The sequence below is a fragment of the Equus caballus genome, chromosome 21 (genome assembly GCF_041296265.1).
Source record: "Equus caballus isolate H_3958 breed thoroughbred chromosome 21, TB-T2T, whole genome shotgun sequence".
Taxonomy (NCBI): Eukaryota; Metazoa; Chordata; class Mammalia; order Perissodactyla; family Equidae; genus Equus; species Equus caballus.
Genome location: NC_091704.1, coordinates 66,589,472 through 66,609,743, shown reverse-complemented (window position 1 = coordinate 66,609,743; position 20,272 = coordinate 66,589,472). Strand labels below are relative to the sequence as shown.

The 20,272-nt window shown below is 41.1% G+C and overlaps 1 protein-coding gene across 3 annotated transcripts in view; it reads left to right on the top strand.

The window, feature by feature from the left end:
* Positions 1-20,272, top strand: part of ADCY2 (adenylate cyclase 2) — a 404,157-nt gene that overhangs the window by 201,296 nt on the left and 182,589 nt on the right. For all 3 annotated transcript variants that reach the window (XM_023625864.2, XM_023625863.2, XM_023625862.2), the window contains exon 4: positions 12,035-12,184. In XM_023625864.2, the coding sequence (XP_023481632.1) occupies positions 12,035-12,184 (150 nt within the window). The remainder of the gene's footprint in view (positions 1-12,034; positions 12,185-20,272) is intronic.

Below are 20,272 nucleotides of genomic sequence, written 5' to 3'. Positions count from 1 at the left end.
TGGGCAGGTTCGTTTATGTAATATGTCCCCTAGAAAATGGAAGTGAGTGTTTTTAACTTAATCTACTTGTTCTTTGGAGTTCTAGTAGCCTTGGATGGATTTCTGTTATATTCCTGGCTTACAATACTTCACACCATCAGGAAGCATGGTAATTCATCACAGAAATGCATTTAGACTTGAGAACACTCGAGAGTTTTAAAATGTGAGTATGACAGTCCCAAATGAGGATTGGGGCTTTATCTCTTTTTTTTTTAAGCTGAAAAATTATATGTGAAGCCCACCATCTGGAACCCTTCATAAATTGTCATTTCATGAGACTTTACCTCTTTCGTATATGCCATCTTTTTTGGATGAGACCCTGACCAAAACTGGACTCACCGACTCATGAGAAGATTGCTGCTTCTTGTCTCAGATGAAGGCAAGTGGGTTTGCGGATGAAGTACCTGCTATCCATAATAATGCATAGAAGACTTCAACCCATCAGGTTAAATCCATCGCTACTCTGAGCTATAATCTCTAAAAGTCTGCACAATAATACTTTCAGGTTGGCTTTATTTAGCAGAAACAAACACCTCTGTGTAAGCTGCCAGCATGTCTCATATATTTTTGGTCTAATTGAGTATACTGTCTCAGAATTTACAAAGGAGAAAATAGATAGGATGTCCATCATAGTTTTAATAACACTTTTCATTCTATTTATTTAATTAATATATTTATTTATTTTGTTGAAACTGTATTCTATTAGTGATGTGGTTTCCAAACTGTGTGCTAAGGCACTGCTGGGGACACCCCAGAATATTTTAAATTTTCAAGGGAAACACAGTAACACTTGACATCTGCCAGATACCCTGCAGACCACGATCTCAAGGAAGTTCATGGTTTCAACATTAGATGGCACTGCATTCCTTTTGTTGTAAAGCTGGGTTTTTGGCAGATGTTATGACAAAAGACTGGTGCCATGCAGAAATCAAGACAGAACAGAAGATGCGAGTGCTGGTGCTGAACCAAAATCCAAGGTTCGGGAAGTCACACAGTGCTCAAAGGGCACCTTGGCTGCCAAGGGCCCACAGTAAGTCACTATTTGTGGCTATTTAAGAATGCAATAGAAATATTGTATTTTATTTCAATATATATGTTGGGCTTTTTTTAAATTCCATCAACTGCTAAGTTGTTAGAGCACAATCCTTAAGTTGTTTGGACCTTACTACTTAATAAACAAGACTGTTAGGTATTTCCTTTGGCCTAGGAGGGCTATGAAAATATTAATGAGACATTAACAACATTGTGAAACAAGAAAATTTGGGAACCTCTGTGTTAGTGGTTTTAGTTTTTGCAAGTAAAATTTTATAATAATGGTGGTGGTTGTATGCTCAGTTTATTAGTAGTCTTCCTTCAGCCACAAGCATTCTCATAAAGACAGCTTCCTAATGAGGACCCCTGGTAGCAGAATGTGTTTGCAGATCACCCGAGAACCTGATAGCTACAACTGAACTCTTACCTCTTCAGCTCATGCACAGCCTGCTGTGCCTACCTATGTCTGTTCACTTGCTTTGCTGATTTTATTGTTGACTTGTTTTATTGCGTTCATTCCAGTGAAGTTGATTTCTTGGAGAAGGTGGGGCACAGAACTTAGTTGATCTTAAATGAATGCTCAGTAAAGATTTATTGAGTGAATGAAGTGATTTAATGAATGTCTCCTCTTAGTTCATATTAAACTATCATCAGTAGTATGTGGCATTTCTACAAAAGGATCAGCAACCCCAAATTTCTAAGCAATGTAGGTTTTAACCTTTACATGGATTCTGTAGTAATTTATAAGTAATATGCCTTTAAAACTCAGTATCATGGTGTTATGGACTGAATGGTGCCCCCTCAAATTCCTATGTTGAAGCTCCAACCTCCACCATCTCAGAATGTGACTGTATTTGGAGATAAGGCATTTGAAGAGGTGATTAAGTTAAAAGGAGGCCATTAGGATGGACCCTAATGCGCACTGACTGGTGTCCCCATAAGAAAAAGAGGTTAGAACACAGAGAAACACCAGGGGCACACGAGCTTGCATAGAGGAAAGACCAAGCAAGGACACAGCCGGAAGAAGACTATCTGTGAGCCAAGGAGAGACGCCTCAGGAGAAATGAACCCTGCTGACACCTTGGTCTTGGACATCCAGCCTCTAGGACGCAGAGCAAATAAATTTCTATCGTTTAAGCCACGCAGGCTGTGGTATTTTGTTATGGCCACCTAAGCTGGTTAAAACATGTGTAGCAAAGCCCATCCCCTTTGATTATGGTCATTGAATGCTGCTGACTCAAAGAGCTGCTGGAGTCATGGCTGTTGGGGAGAACATGAGATGCCCGTTGGTGATTTGGGCCAAACGAATGTGTAGTCTCTGGTTGAAATTGCCCTGAAATCAGATTCTGGTGTCAAAGAGTTTAAAACTTGTCTTTGCACAGTTTGGAATGGAATTTTAGGGGGACACAATTCAGTCCATAAAACTCAACATGATATTAAGTTTTAAAGGCAGATTATTTATAAATTACCAGAGACTCCACTTAAAGGTTAAAAACTGCATTCCTTAAAAATTGAGGGCTGGTAGCTCTTTTGCAGAAATGCCACATACTGCTGCTGATGGTGTAACATGAACTGAGATGAGACACTCATTAAATCACTTCCCATACAGTAGGAGAGGAACGAAGATGGTGGCGGGAACCCAAGAGAACACTCTGGGGAGACACTACTTTCAGTACATTTCAGCCTTTTCGTCTATTGAAAGGGAAGCTGCTGGCAAGCATCCCCTCTCATAATTAGTATCATTAATGAAACATCTAACGTCTAGTTTGTAATAGGAAATTTTTTTGGTATCCTAGTCGCAAAAGGTTGCAGTTATGCATCCAAGCAGTTGTTTATCTTGCTTAATCACAGTGTGACTTTGTGGAACATTTTTTGCCTTGATTAAAAAGGATATTCCAATTCAAAGTAGACCTTGCAAATCAGAGCACTCGCTGCTTCTCTCTTATACTCGGAGTCTGTGACTGTTTTCCCAGGAATTTGCAATCTGTCGCCTCTCTATGAATGCACTTACTAATACCATGTTTGAGTTCATGCCCAAGATTGACCATGCTGTCTCTGTGTTGTTATTCCTACACCCCTCAGCAAATTTGTTTCTCTTTTGTTATGTTACATTTGATATCTACATTTAGGTCCATTAACCTCATAAGGTGTCCTCTTAGTCATAGTCAGCAGAGTACACTATGCTTGGTTTAATTCTAAATTTATCTACTATTGTATAGATTATAAACGGATTACAAGTAGGTCACAGTGCCCGTTGCTGGTGGGGTAACAGGGCAGATGTACCCCAGGTACCCATAAAGGGCGTGCCTCCCGTCTTTTATGCTATGTTAGTTGAAGAGAAATATTCATCTCACATGGTCACCGTGAAGTGGCGTATCATTTCATCTAAAACTTAGCTGACAAGTTGGAGTGTCTGATAGCCTTCGTCATGTTTAACTGAATCTGAACACCTCTTGGCTTTAAAATTTTTAAATGAGTAGATGTGGATCAAATGTGTCACCTATAAAGTGATGGTGAATGAAGAGAATTATCTATGGTGTTTATATGAAGCTAAATTTTATTGATTCAGATTAATTAATGTAAAGTCTACATTAAAGTCTTAAAATTTCTTTTCTTTTTTTTTTTTTTTTTCACTTTTAAGTCCACTGAAATCACCAGAACTAGGCAAATTGTATGTTTCTTAGTGCAGATCCTTAGGGGAGAGCTCACTTAAGATTAGTAAAATTTGGGTTGGAGTTAGTATATAATTACATGTTTCTAAAGTTTTTTGAAAGCCTTGAGGCACAAAGTTTCAAACGGATCCTCCTGTTGTGTATATATCATTGTGTATGGGAGAGAGGGTTTGGGAAGGCACAGACACCAGCATCACTAAGCCCCTGGAACAATCCAGGACCACCTGGTCCCTTGAGTTTCTGAAGAAAGCAGCGTGGAACCCCTTTGGGATAATTAACCCTCATTATCTATCTGGACTCACAAAGACCAAGGAGATAATGGCTTCTGTTGGGTATTAGTAGAGATATAAAGCTCAGTTAATCATTGATTGGTTGATTGACAGAATATCAGATGTAATCATCCAAACGTCCCTGTGCCAACAGGCTGTGGGGCAGGACATGGCATTCAGACTGGGCAAAGACTAACTAAGTAGCCTGTAATCACAGGTGCCCTTGAAATTGGGCTTTGAAACTGTTGAAACTGAAGGGAGTGGGAAGAGAAATGTCTGATGGTATTGCTTTGGAGAAATGGCCTGCAGTATAGGACAGCAATAAAAAGTAAGTGACTGGCTCCATTTTGGATGCGAGAGAAATGGAACATGAGTTATGATGATGGCAGTTCCCGTCTATCTTAAAGGCCTAAGAAATCTCCCTTTGAGACTTGCAAGGTTCCTTATGACTCTTTAATGTTATTTCATCATAGAACTTGATTAAAATATTCATTTTCCTTTTTTATCTTTGTAACTTCCCATACAGCTCATTTGTTTAGTCTCCTCTCTTTCTATGGTGGAGAGGAGCTAAACTCTGAAAGCTAAGATTGTTCCCTGTGCTTAAAGTCATGCATAGAATGGATAAAAGAATGAACAGAGTGATGGTACCCTCTTCTGCAGAAAGCAAAGTGAGCTATATCTTGATGGAATGAGGCTTGTGTAGTCTTCTTCCACAGAGTTCTGAGTATTAGAAAATCTGTTTTGTCTTTTCTGTTATTATAAACTGTTAATCAAGCCAACCTTCTCCCCATCAGTTTCAAATTTGTAATCACTGAGCTAAGAAGTGCAAGTTCGGGGTTCTGTGTGGTGAATTCAGCTTTCCGTTCTTCTAAGGAAGCTGTGTTCTCAATGACTTACTTTGTGGGAGGAACTTCTGTCAAGATCTTGAATATCTTCTAGGCTCATCTCTCCCAAATGGCTTGTGATGAGCTGGTGGAGCACTCCTGAGAGGAGCAGATGGCTCTCCAAACTTCCTCCCTCCAATTTTATCTAGCCATTATACTGGCCTTGAACCCTATGGATGGGTATGATTCTGTAGCCATTCCTTCAGCCTAAATATAACTGGAAAAATATCATGATGTATGCTGTTCAAAAGTAATAACAGCACATATAATATAATAACATGTAATATAAAAGAGAATAATGAAAATAATATAATCATAGTGGCTATTTCCATAGGAAAACAAATTCCATTTGACTCCCAGTTTTCAATTACAGTCTTTAACCCAAAGCCCTAAGAACACCAGTTGTTGAGGTAATTGGTCTTTCCATTTTCTTTATACTTTTCTGTCTTAGTCTGCTACGATTGACATAATGAAACACCACAGACTGGGTGGCTTAAACAACAAACATTTGCTTCTCGTAATTCTTGAGTCTGGGAAGTCCAAGATCAAGGTGCCTGCTGATTGAGTTCCTGGTGAGGACTAGTTTGCAGATGAGCCCTTCTTGCTGTGTCCTCACACGGCTGAGAGAGAGAAAGCTCTGGTCTTTTTCTCTCCTTATAAGGACATTAATTCCATCATGGGGGCTCCATACTCATGGCCTTATCTGAACCTAAATATCTTTCAAAGGTCCTGCCTCCTAATACCACCACCTTGGGGGTTGTGGCTTCAACATTTGAATTTGGGAGAACACAAACATTCAGTCCATAACACTTTCTGACTCCTCTCCTCCTCCTTTGGAGGGATTTTAAATTGGAAGAAAATTCTAACACATGACCTAAGAATTATTGGATGTTACCCGCCAAAACAGTGTTTATAATCTTCACTAAATAACTAATAAAAAGAAGGAATCCTAAGGCCAGGACATACAGCAAATTTAATGCTTAGAGAGTTGCAAGAAATGCTAAGGAGATGGGATTAGGATTCTCTGCAGCACTGTTTGAGAGCTCAGTTAGGAAAACTACAGATCATTTTCTCCCCCAAGCATTGTTTTATTTAAACCCATCTGATGCTTATGAGATGCAAGGAGCTTGCTGAATATTCATTTACAGTTCTCTTCATCAAGTTCTTGTATTCCCTTTCATTTTCCTTTGACTTATAATTGGTGTTTTTGCATATTTATGATCTGCTTTGTTTTAGGTTGATGACCTGTTTCAAATGCTGTGATATGCTTTCTTCTCTGACCCTGTGCAGGCAGTTCATAGATAAATCACATTATTAAGTGAGTCAGGTCATTAAGTGATGGTTCTGCTCATTACCAGGAGCCACGCTCTACCCTCCATGTGCATGTGTGTGCCTGCTGTCCTCTGCAGATATTGTAGGGTGCAGCGGCTAATACAAGATTAAGAATGGGAAGATTGAACTCTTTAAAATGCGTAGTATCTCAGAGTCAAAGGGATCTGAGTGGTCACCTAAACCACGTGATAATTCCTCATATGTTTAAAGACAGCGAACTCTCACCTTTAAATGTTCTCTGCCCAGGTGAAATAATCCTCAGGTCATTTGCCCTTGGTCACATGATCCAATTAGGAGCTGCTTAACCCTCTGTTACTTTCCTGTGAACCTGCACAGACACACATCACCAGTTAAATGCTCCATGGACGTGTGGTCTCCAAAACACAGCCCCTTAAAATAACTTTCAATGATGGAAGCGCTTCATAGCATAAGATACAAATGCTTTATAAAGGACAAAAATATTCGCTTCTTACAATGTAACACATGACTCTTTAGAGATTCCTCAGAAATACCTCCCCACACCCTATTAGAGGGTCAGATCACACTGGAGGAAACTGACCTGACCCTGTGTGGATTAGAGCTGTGTGGGCTGGTACAGGGACAATCCTGAGAGCCTAGCCTGGCTGGGGGCCTGCCCTCTCAAGTCTCTTAATTTTTTAGTCCTTTGTTTCTTTGCCTATAAAATGAAATAATAAAACATGTCCATCCTCTTGATTGTTTGACTTTTTGGACTCTTGCAAGGAGGAAAGGATACAAGATATGTTTGGAAGAGCAATGGTGATCACTGTGAAAGAAGCAAAACCGCCATTTGCTGATAGATAGCGGCCTTCCCGCCAGCACGGGATTTGTTAATTATGCATCTCCTGTGAATCACGGAGAAGTGTTGACAAGTCACCCCACACTCACATGAAGTGCAGACAGAGACGTGGGGAGTGGCAAGAGGACCAGGCTCTGTGACGACTTCTTAGCACAGCCGGGTTTGCACAGATCCTGGGTCACGGGCCGTGCTTGGTTTCAAGGCCGGGTTTCAATCTTCAGGGTAAACTTTGATGCTGTTATTATCTCAGACGATCTGTTTTCTTCCAAGACGTATCGTGAGAGGCCAAGTTTCCTCTCCTGTTTTCTGACAGATGTGAGAGTAGCTAAATGAAGCAAGAAGATGAAAGAAGACATCAAGAAAGTATGACGTGATAAAACACACCCAACATTGTGAAAATACGGTTTTTTATCATGGGCTCTGCCTAACAGTCTCCTAGAAAATAAAATGCTTTGATATTATTTTTGAAAAGAAAACCTTAACAGAATCAGTTCCTTGGTGCCCTAGGTTTCATACAAAGTCGTTACATGAATGTACCCTTTTGAAAGAAAAATGCTTTAAGACATTGATTATATTTGTAAATTTGTGTGGTTATTAAAATACCAGGGCCAATTCTGTTAATCTTAGAGTATAATATTTCAGGATGAAACCAGGTGTCAGAAAAATGCTTGGAATTTTGATTAATTTTTCCATCAGAAAAAATATAACATAGTTTTGACATTAAAACCCTTAGTTGTTTATTTCTTCAGCATTTTCCTTTGCATGTCCAAATAAAAATGTAAATCCATTCTTTCCAGTTATCCATGGCCAGGAAGTATTCAAATTGCATGTTGTTTGAAGCAAGGCAACATCCAGAATGAATGACCAAAAGAAGGCTTTCCTTAACTGCCATGACCATACAAATTTGCAACACATTGTGTCAGGCAGAGACCAGGCAGCACTGGGAGTGAAGCCATACTTCTCTCCAGAGAGCTCCTCCTGCCTCAGACAGACAGACAGTCTTCCCTTGTGGAATGTTGGGGGAGCTTCTTAATAGATAAGAAATGTCTGCCTGGCCACCTACATTGGCGATGGTCACAGGGCCCAGTGGTGTCAAGGGAGTACCTGACTTCAGTCTACAAACAGGGTTTAAACACAGAGGCTCAAATGCTGGACTGAGCTGGAGGAAGAGATAACTGGTCCTAGGTGACAGTTACTAAAGGTGGCAGTGATGGCATGGGCCAAGTGTTGATGGCAGAGGAGGCAGCAGTTCCCAGTACAGGCAGAGGCAGCCTGTTACCCTCGCTGCCCCTATGTGTGGGAAGGAGAAGGCTGTGGTAATAAAGAGAAGAACTCTGACCCTTGGGGCCAGTGGTTCTGTTGAGAGAAGACCCTCCGACAGAGCTGATTGTGCAAAATAGAAGCTGCTGTCTTGCTGGCTCAGGTGGGAGCTGAAAGCTTGAGGTGGACCCGCCTGAGTGGGCTGGTCATGTCCCTCCTGGGGGCAGTACAGATTCAGCCGTGGGGTTGAGAGGGCGGGAGATGGCAAGGATTGCAGATACCCCCATAGTGGGCCTGTAGAGTGGGGCATCCCATCCATCAGATGAGGGCACACCTCCCACTCTGCGCCCAAGCAGGGGAATTCAGGGGAAATAACTGGGGAGTGGGATCCTAGGAAGAAAAGGAGGAGCATGTACCTGCCATCCCAGTGGTTGGGATTCAGTATTGTTATAGAAGTGCCCATTCACACTCCCTGCTGAGGGGGCCAGGGGACAGGTGATGGCTTCATCCAGTTCTGTTGCTCACATTTGGTTCTTATTTTGGAGAGACTGACTTCCTAGAATGTTTACATTTTTTATTTGAAGGCATTTTTTTAACAAGTAAAAGAAACGCTCTCAGAGATAATCAGTAAGTTACTTTTATTATTATTTCAGCTGCATCTAATGAGAATAGCGATAGTATGTTCTAATTCTGAGCAGCCTGGTTAGTGTGGATGCTTCTCATTCCCTGCATTTTTTGGTGCACTGTCCTTCAAAGCAAATCCAGCAATGACAAGGTTTGGAGAATCTTTAGCAAAGTAGATGGTCATTTTGCAGAATTGAAGTGTGGCAGGGCTGAATCAACCACACCATTAGGCACGGCACTGAAATTAGCTCCCATCAGCAGGAGGAGGCACCTCCTCAGACAAGAAGCCAGGACTTCCACCACATTTCCCACGCGCTCACGTGATTGGCATTCACAGAGGTGATGTGTGAGAGTATGGCAACAGGAAGGAGGAGAGCCCTGTGCACTTAGAAATGTTTGGAAGGAACACTGAAGACTGCCACCTCACTCCCACACTCTTGGCCAGTGCACACACCTATACCCAAGCATACATACCTCCCACACAGATGACACATGCATGTTACACCACATAGACACACACATACATGACACATGTACATGTCACAGGCAATCACACATGTAAATTACACAGAGTATACATACCTACTGCACACTTATTACACAACACATACCACATATAGCTACATATCACACATCCATCACATAGAGACAGATCATAGACACATATGTACCACATGCGTTTACTTCACATGCAAATCACACACGGCATACATACCACACACAGATCTTACACCCGTATCACGTGTACACATAGACATATGGCACACAAAAATCATATACACATATCACACATGTACACATCACTTGTGTGCATCACACACACATACACACAGAGCAACAGCCACAGTTAATATTTTCATCATCCGTACTACTGGAGGGCGGATAAAATATGGACAGATAGGAGGCCATTCTCGGGGTGCTGTGAGGATGTGAGTGAGCTCAGGAACACTCCACCTGCAATGCTGTGGGTTAGATGGGACGATTGGAAACCCTCTATAAACTAAACAGCTCTTTCCCCCACTTCCAAGAGTTGCCTGCATTTACTCAGAAAGAAGCTCATCAGACCATTGTTCCCATTTCTAACTCTGTTGTGCTTTGCTCCGCCATCCCCCAGATGTGTTTCTCAGAGCTTTAGGAGGCTAATAAGCAACCTCCCTGTTTTCCACCTGTGTTCAGAACCTATTAAGAGATGGACCAGGGCATCAGGCCAGAGAGAGGGCAGACTAGCACCTTTGTTACTATTGCAACTGTCTGGAGAATATGGCTTAGGTCTGGGCCAAAGGGCCTTACTACTGTTGCCCTGAATTAACCCATCTCCCTACCCGCAGCACGGAGACGCATGAGTCCACCGGGCTCTCTGCTTGGCTGAGAATAGAGGAGATGAGTGTGACCACTTTCCTCAGGGGCAAGACCCCGCTGAGAGGGGCAGAGGCGAGGCTAAGCTGCGTGGTATCAGGATCCTTCTCCAGCCTCCCCAGTCAGATAAATTCGTCCTGCTGTCAATGGGAGGAACGACTACATGTGCAGAGGGAGGACTGTGTGATTCTGTGGGAGGTCCTGTCACAGGGAGCCTTGAAGGCTTCAGAGAGAAATCTCCCCCACTAAGTTCGAGTCCTGGCCCCTCGTGCTCACTACGTATGTCAGGTGGTGATGGGCTAAGCTGACTTGTGTTAGAGACTCTTAGAGAGGAGCACTGGACTTTGCAAACTGATGCCCTGCCTTCATCGTTGAAGCCACCAGCGACCTGTTTGGGGGACAGTGGGCATTCTATCCAGGTATAGCCATCCATCCTCTAGCAGACCTGTAGGTCTAGCTCTGAACACATGAGAGCAGAAGTCGGTAATGATCATTTTATCTATCATTACCCCTTGCTCCATGTAAAAGTATGCTAAATAAGCACACACTCTGAAAAGACCATTGTCATACACTGTTGGTGAGGATATCAATGGAGCATTTCCTCAGAGCAATTTTGCAGTATGTTTCAAGAACTTAAAAATATTCATGACTTTCGACCCAGTGTATTTTACTAATTGAGCTTAAGCAAATGATTAAATATGAAGCCAAAGCTTTATACACAAGGCTGACCACTGTAGCATTATGCAAATGCACAGAGTATTAACAAAGTAAGTATGGAATCGTATGCACATAGCTCAAGTCTGATATAGTCATAGAACTGAACATTATGTAAGCGTTCAAAATCCTGTTCCCACAGAATTTTTGTGATCCGAAAAAAACCTGATTAAATGTTCAATTTAAAAAGCAAAGCAAAACACCACATTCAGAATGAACTCAGACCTTTTGAAACAAGAGAGAGGTCTTGACAAAACAAAGGATGGCACCAATTTTGAGAATCTGGAGGGAAACGGAATGGGTAGACAAGGCCATATGGACAGCAGTGTTCTTTCTGGGTTCTTTTTAGTTTTTGTTTCTGTTTTTCTATTTTACCCCCAAATTTTTGTGAACATGAATTGTTTTTATCATCAACAGAGTAATAAGTTACCTGTTTGAAAGACTATCATATTCCTATATGAACAAGAAATAATAGGGACTGTCACTTCTCCAGGCTCAGTGAATACAGTTTTGGTGTGAGGGCAGCCTGTGGTAGTATCACAATAATGCTGTGTAAGAAGCGTGAAATCTCAGGGGCACACGATAGTGGACTGTGGGTTGGCCAGGTGTCTCTGCTCCGTGAGTCTCTCACCTTGCTGGGACCAGTGGGCTAGCCTGGGCATGTTCTCTTCCTGATGAGACGTGAGAGAGCCACACAAAACCTGCCAGGCCTACTAAGCCTGGCCTGGACTAGGCACTCAATTATACCCACCCACATTGCCTTAGCTGCAGCAACTCACGTGACTGAGCTCAAAGACAAGGGAGGGACTGCATAGTCATCTATCAGAGGGCATGGATCCGAGAGAGGGATAGACTCCCTAAAGGCAATAGCTGTTTTCTGTTAAGTAAATACAAATGTTGGTTTGGAAGCAGAAATAAAATTAACTTCCTGCAGAATCATCTCTTTGAAGACTGTTGCCAAGGTGCGTTTTGTTACCATTGTGTTCATGGGTTAGAAACACTCACCCTATTGAGTGTCCCTTTCTGTCTCTTTAGATCCTGGCCAACGTGATCATTTTCATCTGTGGGAACCTGGCTGGAGCATACCATAAGCACCTCATGGAGCTCGCGCTGCAGCAAACATATCAGGACACGTGCAATTGCATAAAGTCCCGGATCAAGTTAGAATTTGAAAAGCGTCAGCAGGTAAAATGCGTTTTCAATCTTACTTCCACATTATGTGAGGCATTACTAAAATGATGTAGTGACTGTTAATATCCAGTATGCAGTTCATTCATTCATGGGCATCAGAAAGAAACCGGAGCAACTGATTGCCTGCGCCCACCGTTCCTTGCGTGGTGCGCTTGGTGGAGTTATAAACCAAAGAGCAGAGATGACATCTTCAGATCCAGACCCAGTGACCACAGGATCACCCTCATGTAGACAGCCCCCGTCAACATGAGGCTGGGGAAATTCAAATAATAATAATGCTTCATTAGTACACTCACGTTTGGTTAAAGCACATTTCTGTGTGCTAGTGTTTGTGGCAAGCATTTGCCCCAGCTGAAATCAGCTCTGCCATCACAACACGTCGTATAGTGCCTGTTTTCCACATGGGATGAAATGATCAAACCGTTCTGGAAGGATGTGATTGGAGTTGGGACTAGGGTCCATCAGGGAACTAGTTGTAGTGTCAGAGGCTGCCCTGCGGTGATTGCTGTGGGTGATGGATAGCAACGTACATCAGGGAGGTCCACAGGTTATGATGAATGAAGCATCGCACAAATAGGAAATGAAGCAAGGAGACATGGGAAGCAAAGCCTGTGGTGTCATCACGGATGGTGGAAAGCAGGTGAAACAGATATGCTTTGGAGGGGAAACCATGCAAGTGCAAGGGTCCTGAATCTGACACGCTTAGCTTCAGGTGACGGGGTGGGATAGCCATGTGAATACTTTTGTTTTTCTTGGGTTTGTGTATTTATCACCAGGACCCCAGTTCCCATCTACAAAGATAGCAGCATGACTGTGAACATCACACTCCCCCTCCAAGAGCATTCATCACACTACCCATACTGTTACCAGTATTTGGCACATAGATGCTTCATTATTATTTGTTATTATTTGTTATCATAGTATTCATTATTATTTGTTAAATTATATTTTTAGTCCATTCTATAAAATTTCTTCAAAGTATATCATGGTGGTGAGAGCTAAAAGCATCTTTTCAATTTTGATGCTAGACTTTTGTTTATGTATGGACTGATGAATAGTAATGGAATTCCTTTTTGAAAACAGGGGGTTCAGTTCATTCATTCATTCAACAGATGTTGACTGAGTACTGAGTTTGCGTCAGCCATTATTCTAGGCACTGGGATATGGCCATAAACATTGCTTTCTCCCTGGTGTTATTAGCAGACCTCATGGATTGTTTGTAAAAAGCATTTGTGTTACAACATGTATAGCAAAGATATTCAGTAATGGATGTTTAATTCTTTGATCTCTATGTATAGAAAACTCTAGATTCAACATTAAGAGAGAGGACTGTTCCCATTATATCTTCATATACTTATGTTCAGTAATACTTTAAATCTGTCTTCCAGAAAATTCCACAGTTTCAACAAACGGTATTTAGTGTTCATGGTTGTTCTCTCTATAGAGTTCAGATGTTTTAGGATAGATGTTGTCCTTTCTCAAATAGTAGTGACTAGATCACGTTGGTCCTGACAGACATATTACCTTTCTTTTCCATCACCTCCAGAATCTACTTCAAATAGCCCCAAGGCTAGGGAGAACTGAAATTCCATGTAGACAGATTGTATAACCTAATATTTGTAGGACCAGCTTTGACAAAAGCAATAAGTCAGGCTATCGACTTCATCTGCTCTACATACTTCTCTGAAGAGAACTTGAACAGCCAGAACAAGATGTTGCCCCTTGTCACAGTGATCTGTGGTGTCCAAGTGGTCAGACAGGTCACACTTTGACCTTACGTAGCTTAAGAACCAGGAAAGTGAGGCATCCCTTGTGCTGGAGACTTTCTGGGACCATTGTGGGAGGGATTTGAAGGGCGTGTGCTAGTTAAAAAAAAGAGCCAATGAGCCTTTTTAAAATAAAGAAAGAGAAAAGGGACACTTTGAAGAAAAATAAGACCTTATACTAAAGATGTTTAATAGAATATAATTTGACACCACAAACGTATTTTGCCACTAAAATTAGGAGGCAATGCCCAGGGTCTGGTGCCCAGAATGTAGTACTTTTCTTGTTTAGAAAATATGTTCCTAAATTAGAATGAATGCTTGTACTATTTTCTGACCAGCATGTAAATAAATGGGAATGAAAAATTCTCTTAGTTAATAAAATAAATAAGATATGATCTGATAGATATAAGGAAACAAATAAAAATTGGCCAATGGCAATCTATATGTCCTTCATACAGAAGAATAGTTCCTGAGAGTATGTGGCCTGGTGGGCCACAGACCAAATTAAAGTCCAAGGATTCCACGTGTCACTGCCTGCCCACCCTTCACCACAAGCCATCTTTGCTTCATCCACTCTCGTTATGGCAAACAGCAGTGTCCTTCAAAGGGCCTCATTCAGGGGTGAAGGTGTATGCTGAGCAGCTCCAAAACTATTTGTTTTGGCTGCTCATTGAATAAAATCAGTACCATCCATTTTAATGTTATGTATCAGCAGTTGTCTCAGAGTGGGTTGACACTCCCAGTGGTTGAGCAGCCGCCATCTTGAACAGTTACTTGACCTTGTTTCACAGCTTCACCCCCCTGCTGTCCTTAATCCTGGGAAAGGAAGGCAATGTCCAGAGAGCCCAGGAGGCTGCCCCTTCTGCAATCCCACTGGGAGCTATAAATAGTTGATACTATTGGGAAGAGCTTAGGGATTTTGAAATCTTCCCCAAATTGCTCAACTCCATACTTTCTTTTATTCAAATTTTGTGGTACTTTTTCCTAGATGCAAATGAGATGAATTTCTAGAGATTAAAGCTGTATTTTAATAAAGTGGCTATTTGTGCTATAAGATTTGGGGAGAGGAGAGAATGAGAAATGTTAGCAGAGATTCTCAAAGTTCTGTTCTTGCCCTAAAAATGCCCTCATTGTATAAACAATAAAAATCCTGATTTTTTTTTTCCTAAGTGAGAAAACTAACACATTGCATTAGCTCTGAAGCCACCTTTGGGGATTGAAAGTGTTCTTGATGAGTTTTGACTTTTGTCTTAAGTTTCACAGCCTGCAGTAAACACCGCAGCCATTTCTTGAGCACCATGTCCGTGCAACAGAAGGTTCTTTATCAAACCTGAGAAAACAGTGTTTCTCCCTGGAGTATGTAATAGACTCTCAGGAATTGATGGGAGCTGGATTCAGAGCACAACAAGAAGCATCTCTCCTAACTGCCTAGGCAGTTGAAATAAATCTTATCTCTGTAGAAGTAAAAACCCTTTACTTTTTAATACAGAGAAAATAAACCCACTTCAATTTATGTGTTGTCTCTGTTTTAAAGTAATGTAATTCAAATAATTTTACATTCTACGTTCATCTGGAACTGTACTGTGGGTTGAATATGAGAGAATATGCATTGCAGCAGAAAGTACTTGTCAAGCGAGGCACAGACCCCGTGCTCTACCTGGATCTGCATCCCACTGTTGGGGTTTAGTGAAGCGGTAGGCTTCCTTGGGGGCCAGATTGTTTGTCCTCTCCGCCGACTTCAGTGGATCAAGTGGTCCTTCTGTGCCCATGGTTGGGTGGATAGTGAAAGTACCCATCTCTATTCTAATATGAGAGCAGGTAATATTATGGCATTACTAAATGTGTTGCATAAATAATTTATGTTCCCAGGTAAAATGTTTTTGAAGTTGTTTTAGATTTGGGCTGCTAAAATTTGGTCCTTTTCATGAGGAAAAAGGAGAAAAGAAGGAACTAATATTTCTTTGAGTCCTCATAATGTGCCAGATAATCTATTAGTACTTTTACATAGAGTCTTATATCAGTTTCCTGTTGCTGCTGTAAAAATTACCACGAACATGGTGACTTGGAACAGATTTTTTATTGTACAGTTCTGGCGATCAGAAGTCCAAACTCAGTCTCATGGGCCAAGGTCAAGGTTTGGGCAGGGCTCGCGCCTTCTGGCAGCTTTAAGGGGAGAATCTGTTTGCTTGCCTTTTCAAACTTCTAGAGGCTGCCTGCATTCCTTTGCTCCTAGCCCCTTCCTCCATCCTCAAATTCAGCAACATAGAGTCATCCAATGTCTGTCTCTCGCTCTGTCTCTAGCTCTTTCTCACCTCTGATTCAACTGTTGCATCTTCTTCCCTCTCTCTAACTCTAACCCTCCTACCTGCCTCTCATAAGGATAACCTCCCCATCTCAAGGGCCTAATTTAGTCATATCTGCAAAGGTCTTGCTTTGCTATGTAAGATGACATAGTCACAGGTTCCAGGAATTAGGGCAGGGACATCTTTGCAGGGCCGTTATTCAGCCTGCCATTCTGTCTTTATTCCTATATCAACTCCATGATGTGAATCCTTCTTCCCATTTCAACCAAATGAAGGAACTGTCCAAATTACTTGTCCAAGATCACTTGGCTAGTAAGCATGACTTTTTCTGCCTCTCATGTTGGTTCTGCGTGGGTTTTTTTTGGAGTGATCTCTGAGGATAGGTTAGCTAGAGATTTTCCCAGTCATGAGGGACTTTTTTTTTTTAGTTAACTATGTTGTTCTTTATAACTAGTTAAATCAGTATGCATAATACAATATCAAAGATTTATCTAATTTTATCATTAGGCAATATGTTGCCATGATAAGCACTGTATCATCCATGCCAATGTTAGGAAGTTATATGAAACATCTCTCACACAGGCAGCCACAATGTTAAATCTATGAGTTTCTTTTTGTTCTGTAGTGGAGTGGCTGAGAAAAGGGTGGACTCAACACCTGGGGTGAATCCTGTTTATATTATATTTTACTGTGACCTTGGTCAAATTTCTTAATTTCTCTGTGTCTTAGTTCCTTTGACAGAAGTCTTACTTGATCCCTTGCCAAATTTAAGAAACAATCTTTCCAGCATCCAAAGTGATATCCTGTTCAGAAAGTGGTCAGTAGCTGGTCTTGCCATTGAACTGTCATAACTCTCATGGACTAACATTAAGCAACAGAAATCAGCTGCCATCCTGACGGAGCCATTGACCGCACAGAGGCAAGAAGGAGTGTTTGAAGCAAGCCATGCCATCTCCTGAGTTCCCTCCACAATAGGCTTCGTTCTTCCTTGAGGCAAACAGGTTGAACAGAGCACGTTCTGCTTTGTCTGCTGAAACACTTGGTGGGGAGTTGTGCCAAACACTCTTTTTGCCAGCCCCATCTCACAAGTTCAGAAGTTTACTTTTCACCTGAGGAATGGGCGGTACAAGGTGATCCTGGCTGCTCATATTACAAGACTCATCGTTTCCCCCAGTTGTCTTCATCTGAGTTGATGGTTGAGTCCAAGCTGAGGCAGGTCAACAGTATATGCCTCTTGATGAAACCAAATTGGGCGTAAAGAGCTCAAGAAGGGTTTGAGCCATGGAGACTTTCTCACTACAATTCCCAAAGAATGAAAGCAGCAAGTTTTGGTATAAATGACATCCGTGACCTTCAAGTAGGGTGGTGCACCCAACAGAGACAGCAGAACATGAGAAACGTGCAACATCACATGTTTTACATCACACAACAACATCACACACAACACACAAACGTACATCACACATATGTACATTTTGGTTCAGATAGATGTGCTATTCCCATTCGGACTTTTGCATCCTCAAAAATTTTTAATTAAACTTTCCTTCTACCCACTCAAATATGTTTTTGGTGTGTCCACTTTTTTCTATTTTATTAAATAATTGCTTAGGTAGTTTTTTTCTTTAGTATCTTTTCCTTGACGAAGAAGTCATAAATTACATCATTCTTGCTCACCACTTTTTTTCCCTTTTATTAAGTGGTGAATTATACTTAATGATGAATTTTCTCTTTGGTATCACTCCCCTGATAGAGAGGGCATAGCTTACGGAGGTGTTGGTTACCGCCTTTTCCTCAGCACTCATTGGTGAAAGATTGGATGATGTAGAAGACAGCGCTTTTGCTTTGCTTGAAAGGTAAGAAAATGAAGAGTCAAGATTTCATCAAAGGGCTCCCTCCACTTTTTGCCATTCAAATCCATCAGAATGAAGTTCAAGAATTGCTTTAATTGTTTGCACCACATTGTATCATATTGATGACTTAAATTCTTGTGAAGCTCAGATGTTATGCTTCATTAAGAAATTCCAGGGCAAGATATATCAGGATGCTACAGTTTTTACCATGATGCTTAGAGATGCTTTTAAATAGGAAATGAAAATCAACTTCAGAAAAAATATATCAATAACCCTCAAATCAGCAAGCCTGCAATATTTTCTAAGTCTTTTAGTTAGAAGGGTTGGGATCACTACGTATTTTCAAAGATTGCGATGAAGACCATGCTGTGAATGTGTACTCTGGCTCCTTTAAGGAGAAGTCAACAATGATGGATCCAAGATCAGGGGAAAAGGAGGGACACCATAGGAATCACTGTCAAGTCTTAATGCCTAATGAAGAGCGTCACTGCAGGAGATTAGTAATTGGAGCTCACAAAAATAGCATGAGTGATGATTTGTTCGTTCTTTAAAAGTTGGACATTCTGTTCTAAATAAAAAAATATAATAGACTTACAATAGTTAATCAAGCAAAGATTCTTTTAATGAATTCAATATATGCAAATATCTATTTATATCATGAGAGTAGGAAAACTAAATGGTAAAAGAAAGCTCTCCAGAAGTTTCCTCTGTGTAAGAAACTTGAGCAGAACCCCCAGCTAATGTCCATGGTGAGGAAGCAACTCCCTGTCTTGTTGGGAAAACACCTGAAAAAACGTCATATTGCTTCAGATTATCACAAGCTCATCTTTGTTGATAATATCAGAGAAGCGCAAGAAAACAGAAGTTGTGCCCCAAGGAGAGTACCTGGTTTTGATATTTTTGTCGCCTGGAAGTTTCAGCGTTTCATGGAGACTGCCTAATTTTTACACCCTGTGATGCAATATTTTGATGCTGGCAAGGTTGTATAATAGGCCAAGGGTAATCTAATGGAAAGGCTCAAGAAAGTTCTACATCATTTGATATGAGAAAAATAAACCCAATGCAAGGAATTCCAAAATCAGTCCTCGTCCCATTATTCATTCTTCTGGTATTTGTCGCACACAGGAGAAAATGTGTGCCTAATCCAAAATCAAAGTCAAAATGTCAAGTCTTTTGCAATTGCTTTCATACTTTTCTTCCTGCAAATGTAACCGCAGGTCGGCCACTATACCCTTTAATGGGGAAAAAGGCCTTTTGGTCTCTGGATTGAGTCTGGCGCCAGCATGGAGCTGGTTTAAAAATGTTAAAGTTGTCCATCATGTGTGCTTAATAGTTTACTACCATAAACTATAATAGTTTATTCCCATGGGAGGTGATGCAAACACCTCCCATGGCATTAGTGCTGTGCACTGAATCAAGGCACCTATTGCTGTCTATATCAAATTGAAAATGAGGACTTAGGAGTTTTAGAACTTTGTTAACTTCATATGTGTTTTCAAAAGGTATTATTCTTTGGAGTGTTCCTGTTTTAGGTTGTCTGTGTGTCCTCAAAGTTTTAGGAAATTTTGCTCTGGGGCTTCTCTAGAAGAATCCTTTAATCTGTTTAGATATTATGGGCCATTTAATATACGTATGCTACTGGATGTGAAAATTCCTCCCAGAGACCTATGTTTTTCATAAATGTGAAAGTATGTAGGACTTTATGATATGACCAGGAATGAAGAATTTGAGGTAATGATACACATATAAACCTATACATCAACTTAAAAGAGCACTTTTCAAAGTAAATAGAGTTTTTACATATATTATTTCATTAAATACAGGATTATGAAGGCTCTGGAAGGTTCTAGTTTTCCTGTCAAAACTCCTATTTCATAATTTTTTCTTTGTTTATCTGTGAAGTGCCAGGAGATTGACCAGGGAATATGGTAGGGCCCAAGACTAAATGCCCCTGTTATCTTTGGTCTTAAATGCCAATGACAGGAGACAGACCATAACTTACTAAATGCATAAATTTCATGAGAAGGTACAGCATGATGATGTGACAAAGCATGGTGGAGAAGGTAGAGTGGCACGTTGGAGAGGCCAGTCAGAGAGGCTTCTCTGGGGATGTGGCATTTGACTTGAAACATGAATTACAGAAGGATGCAGCCCTGTGACGAC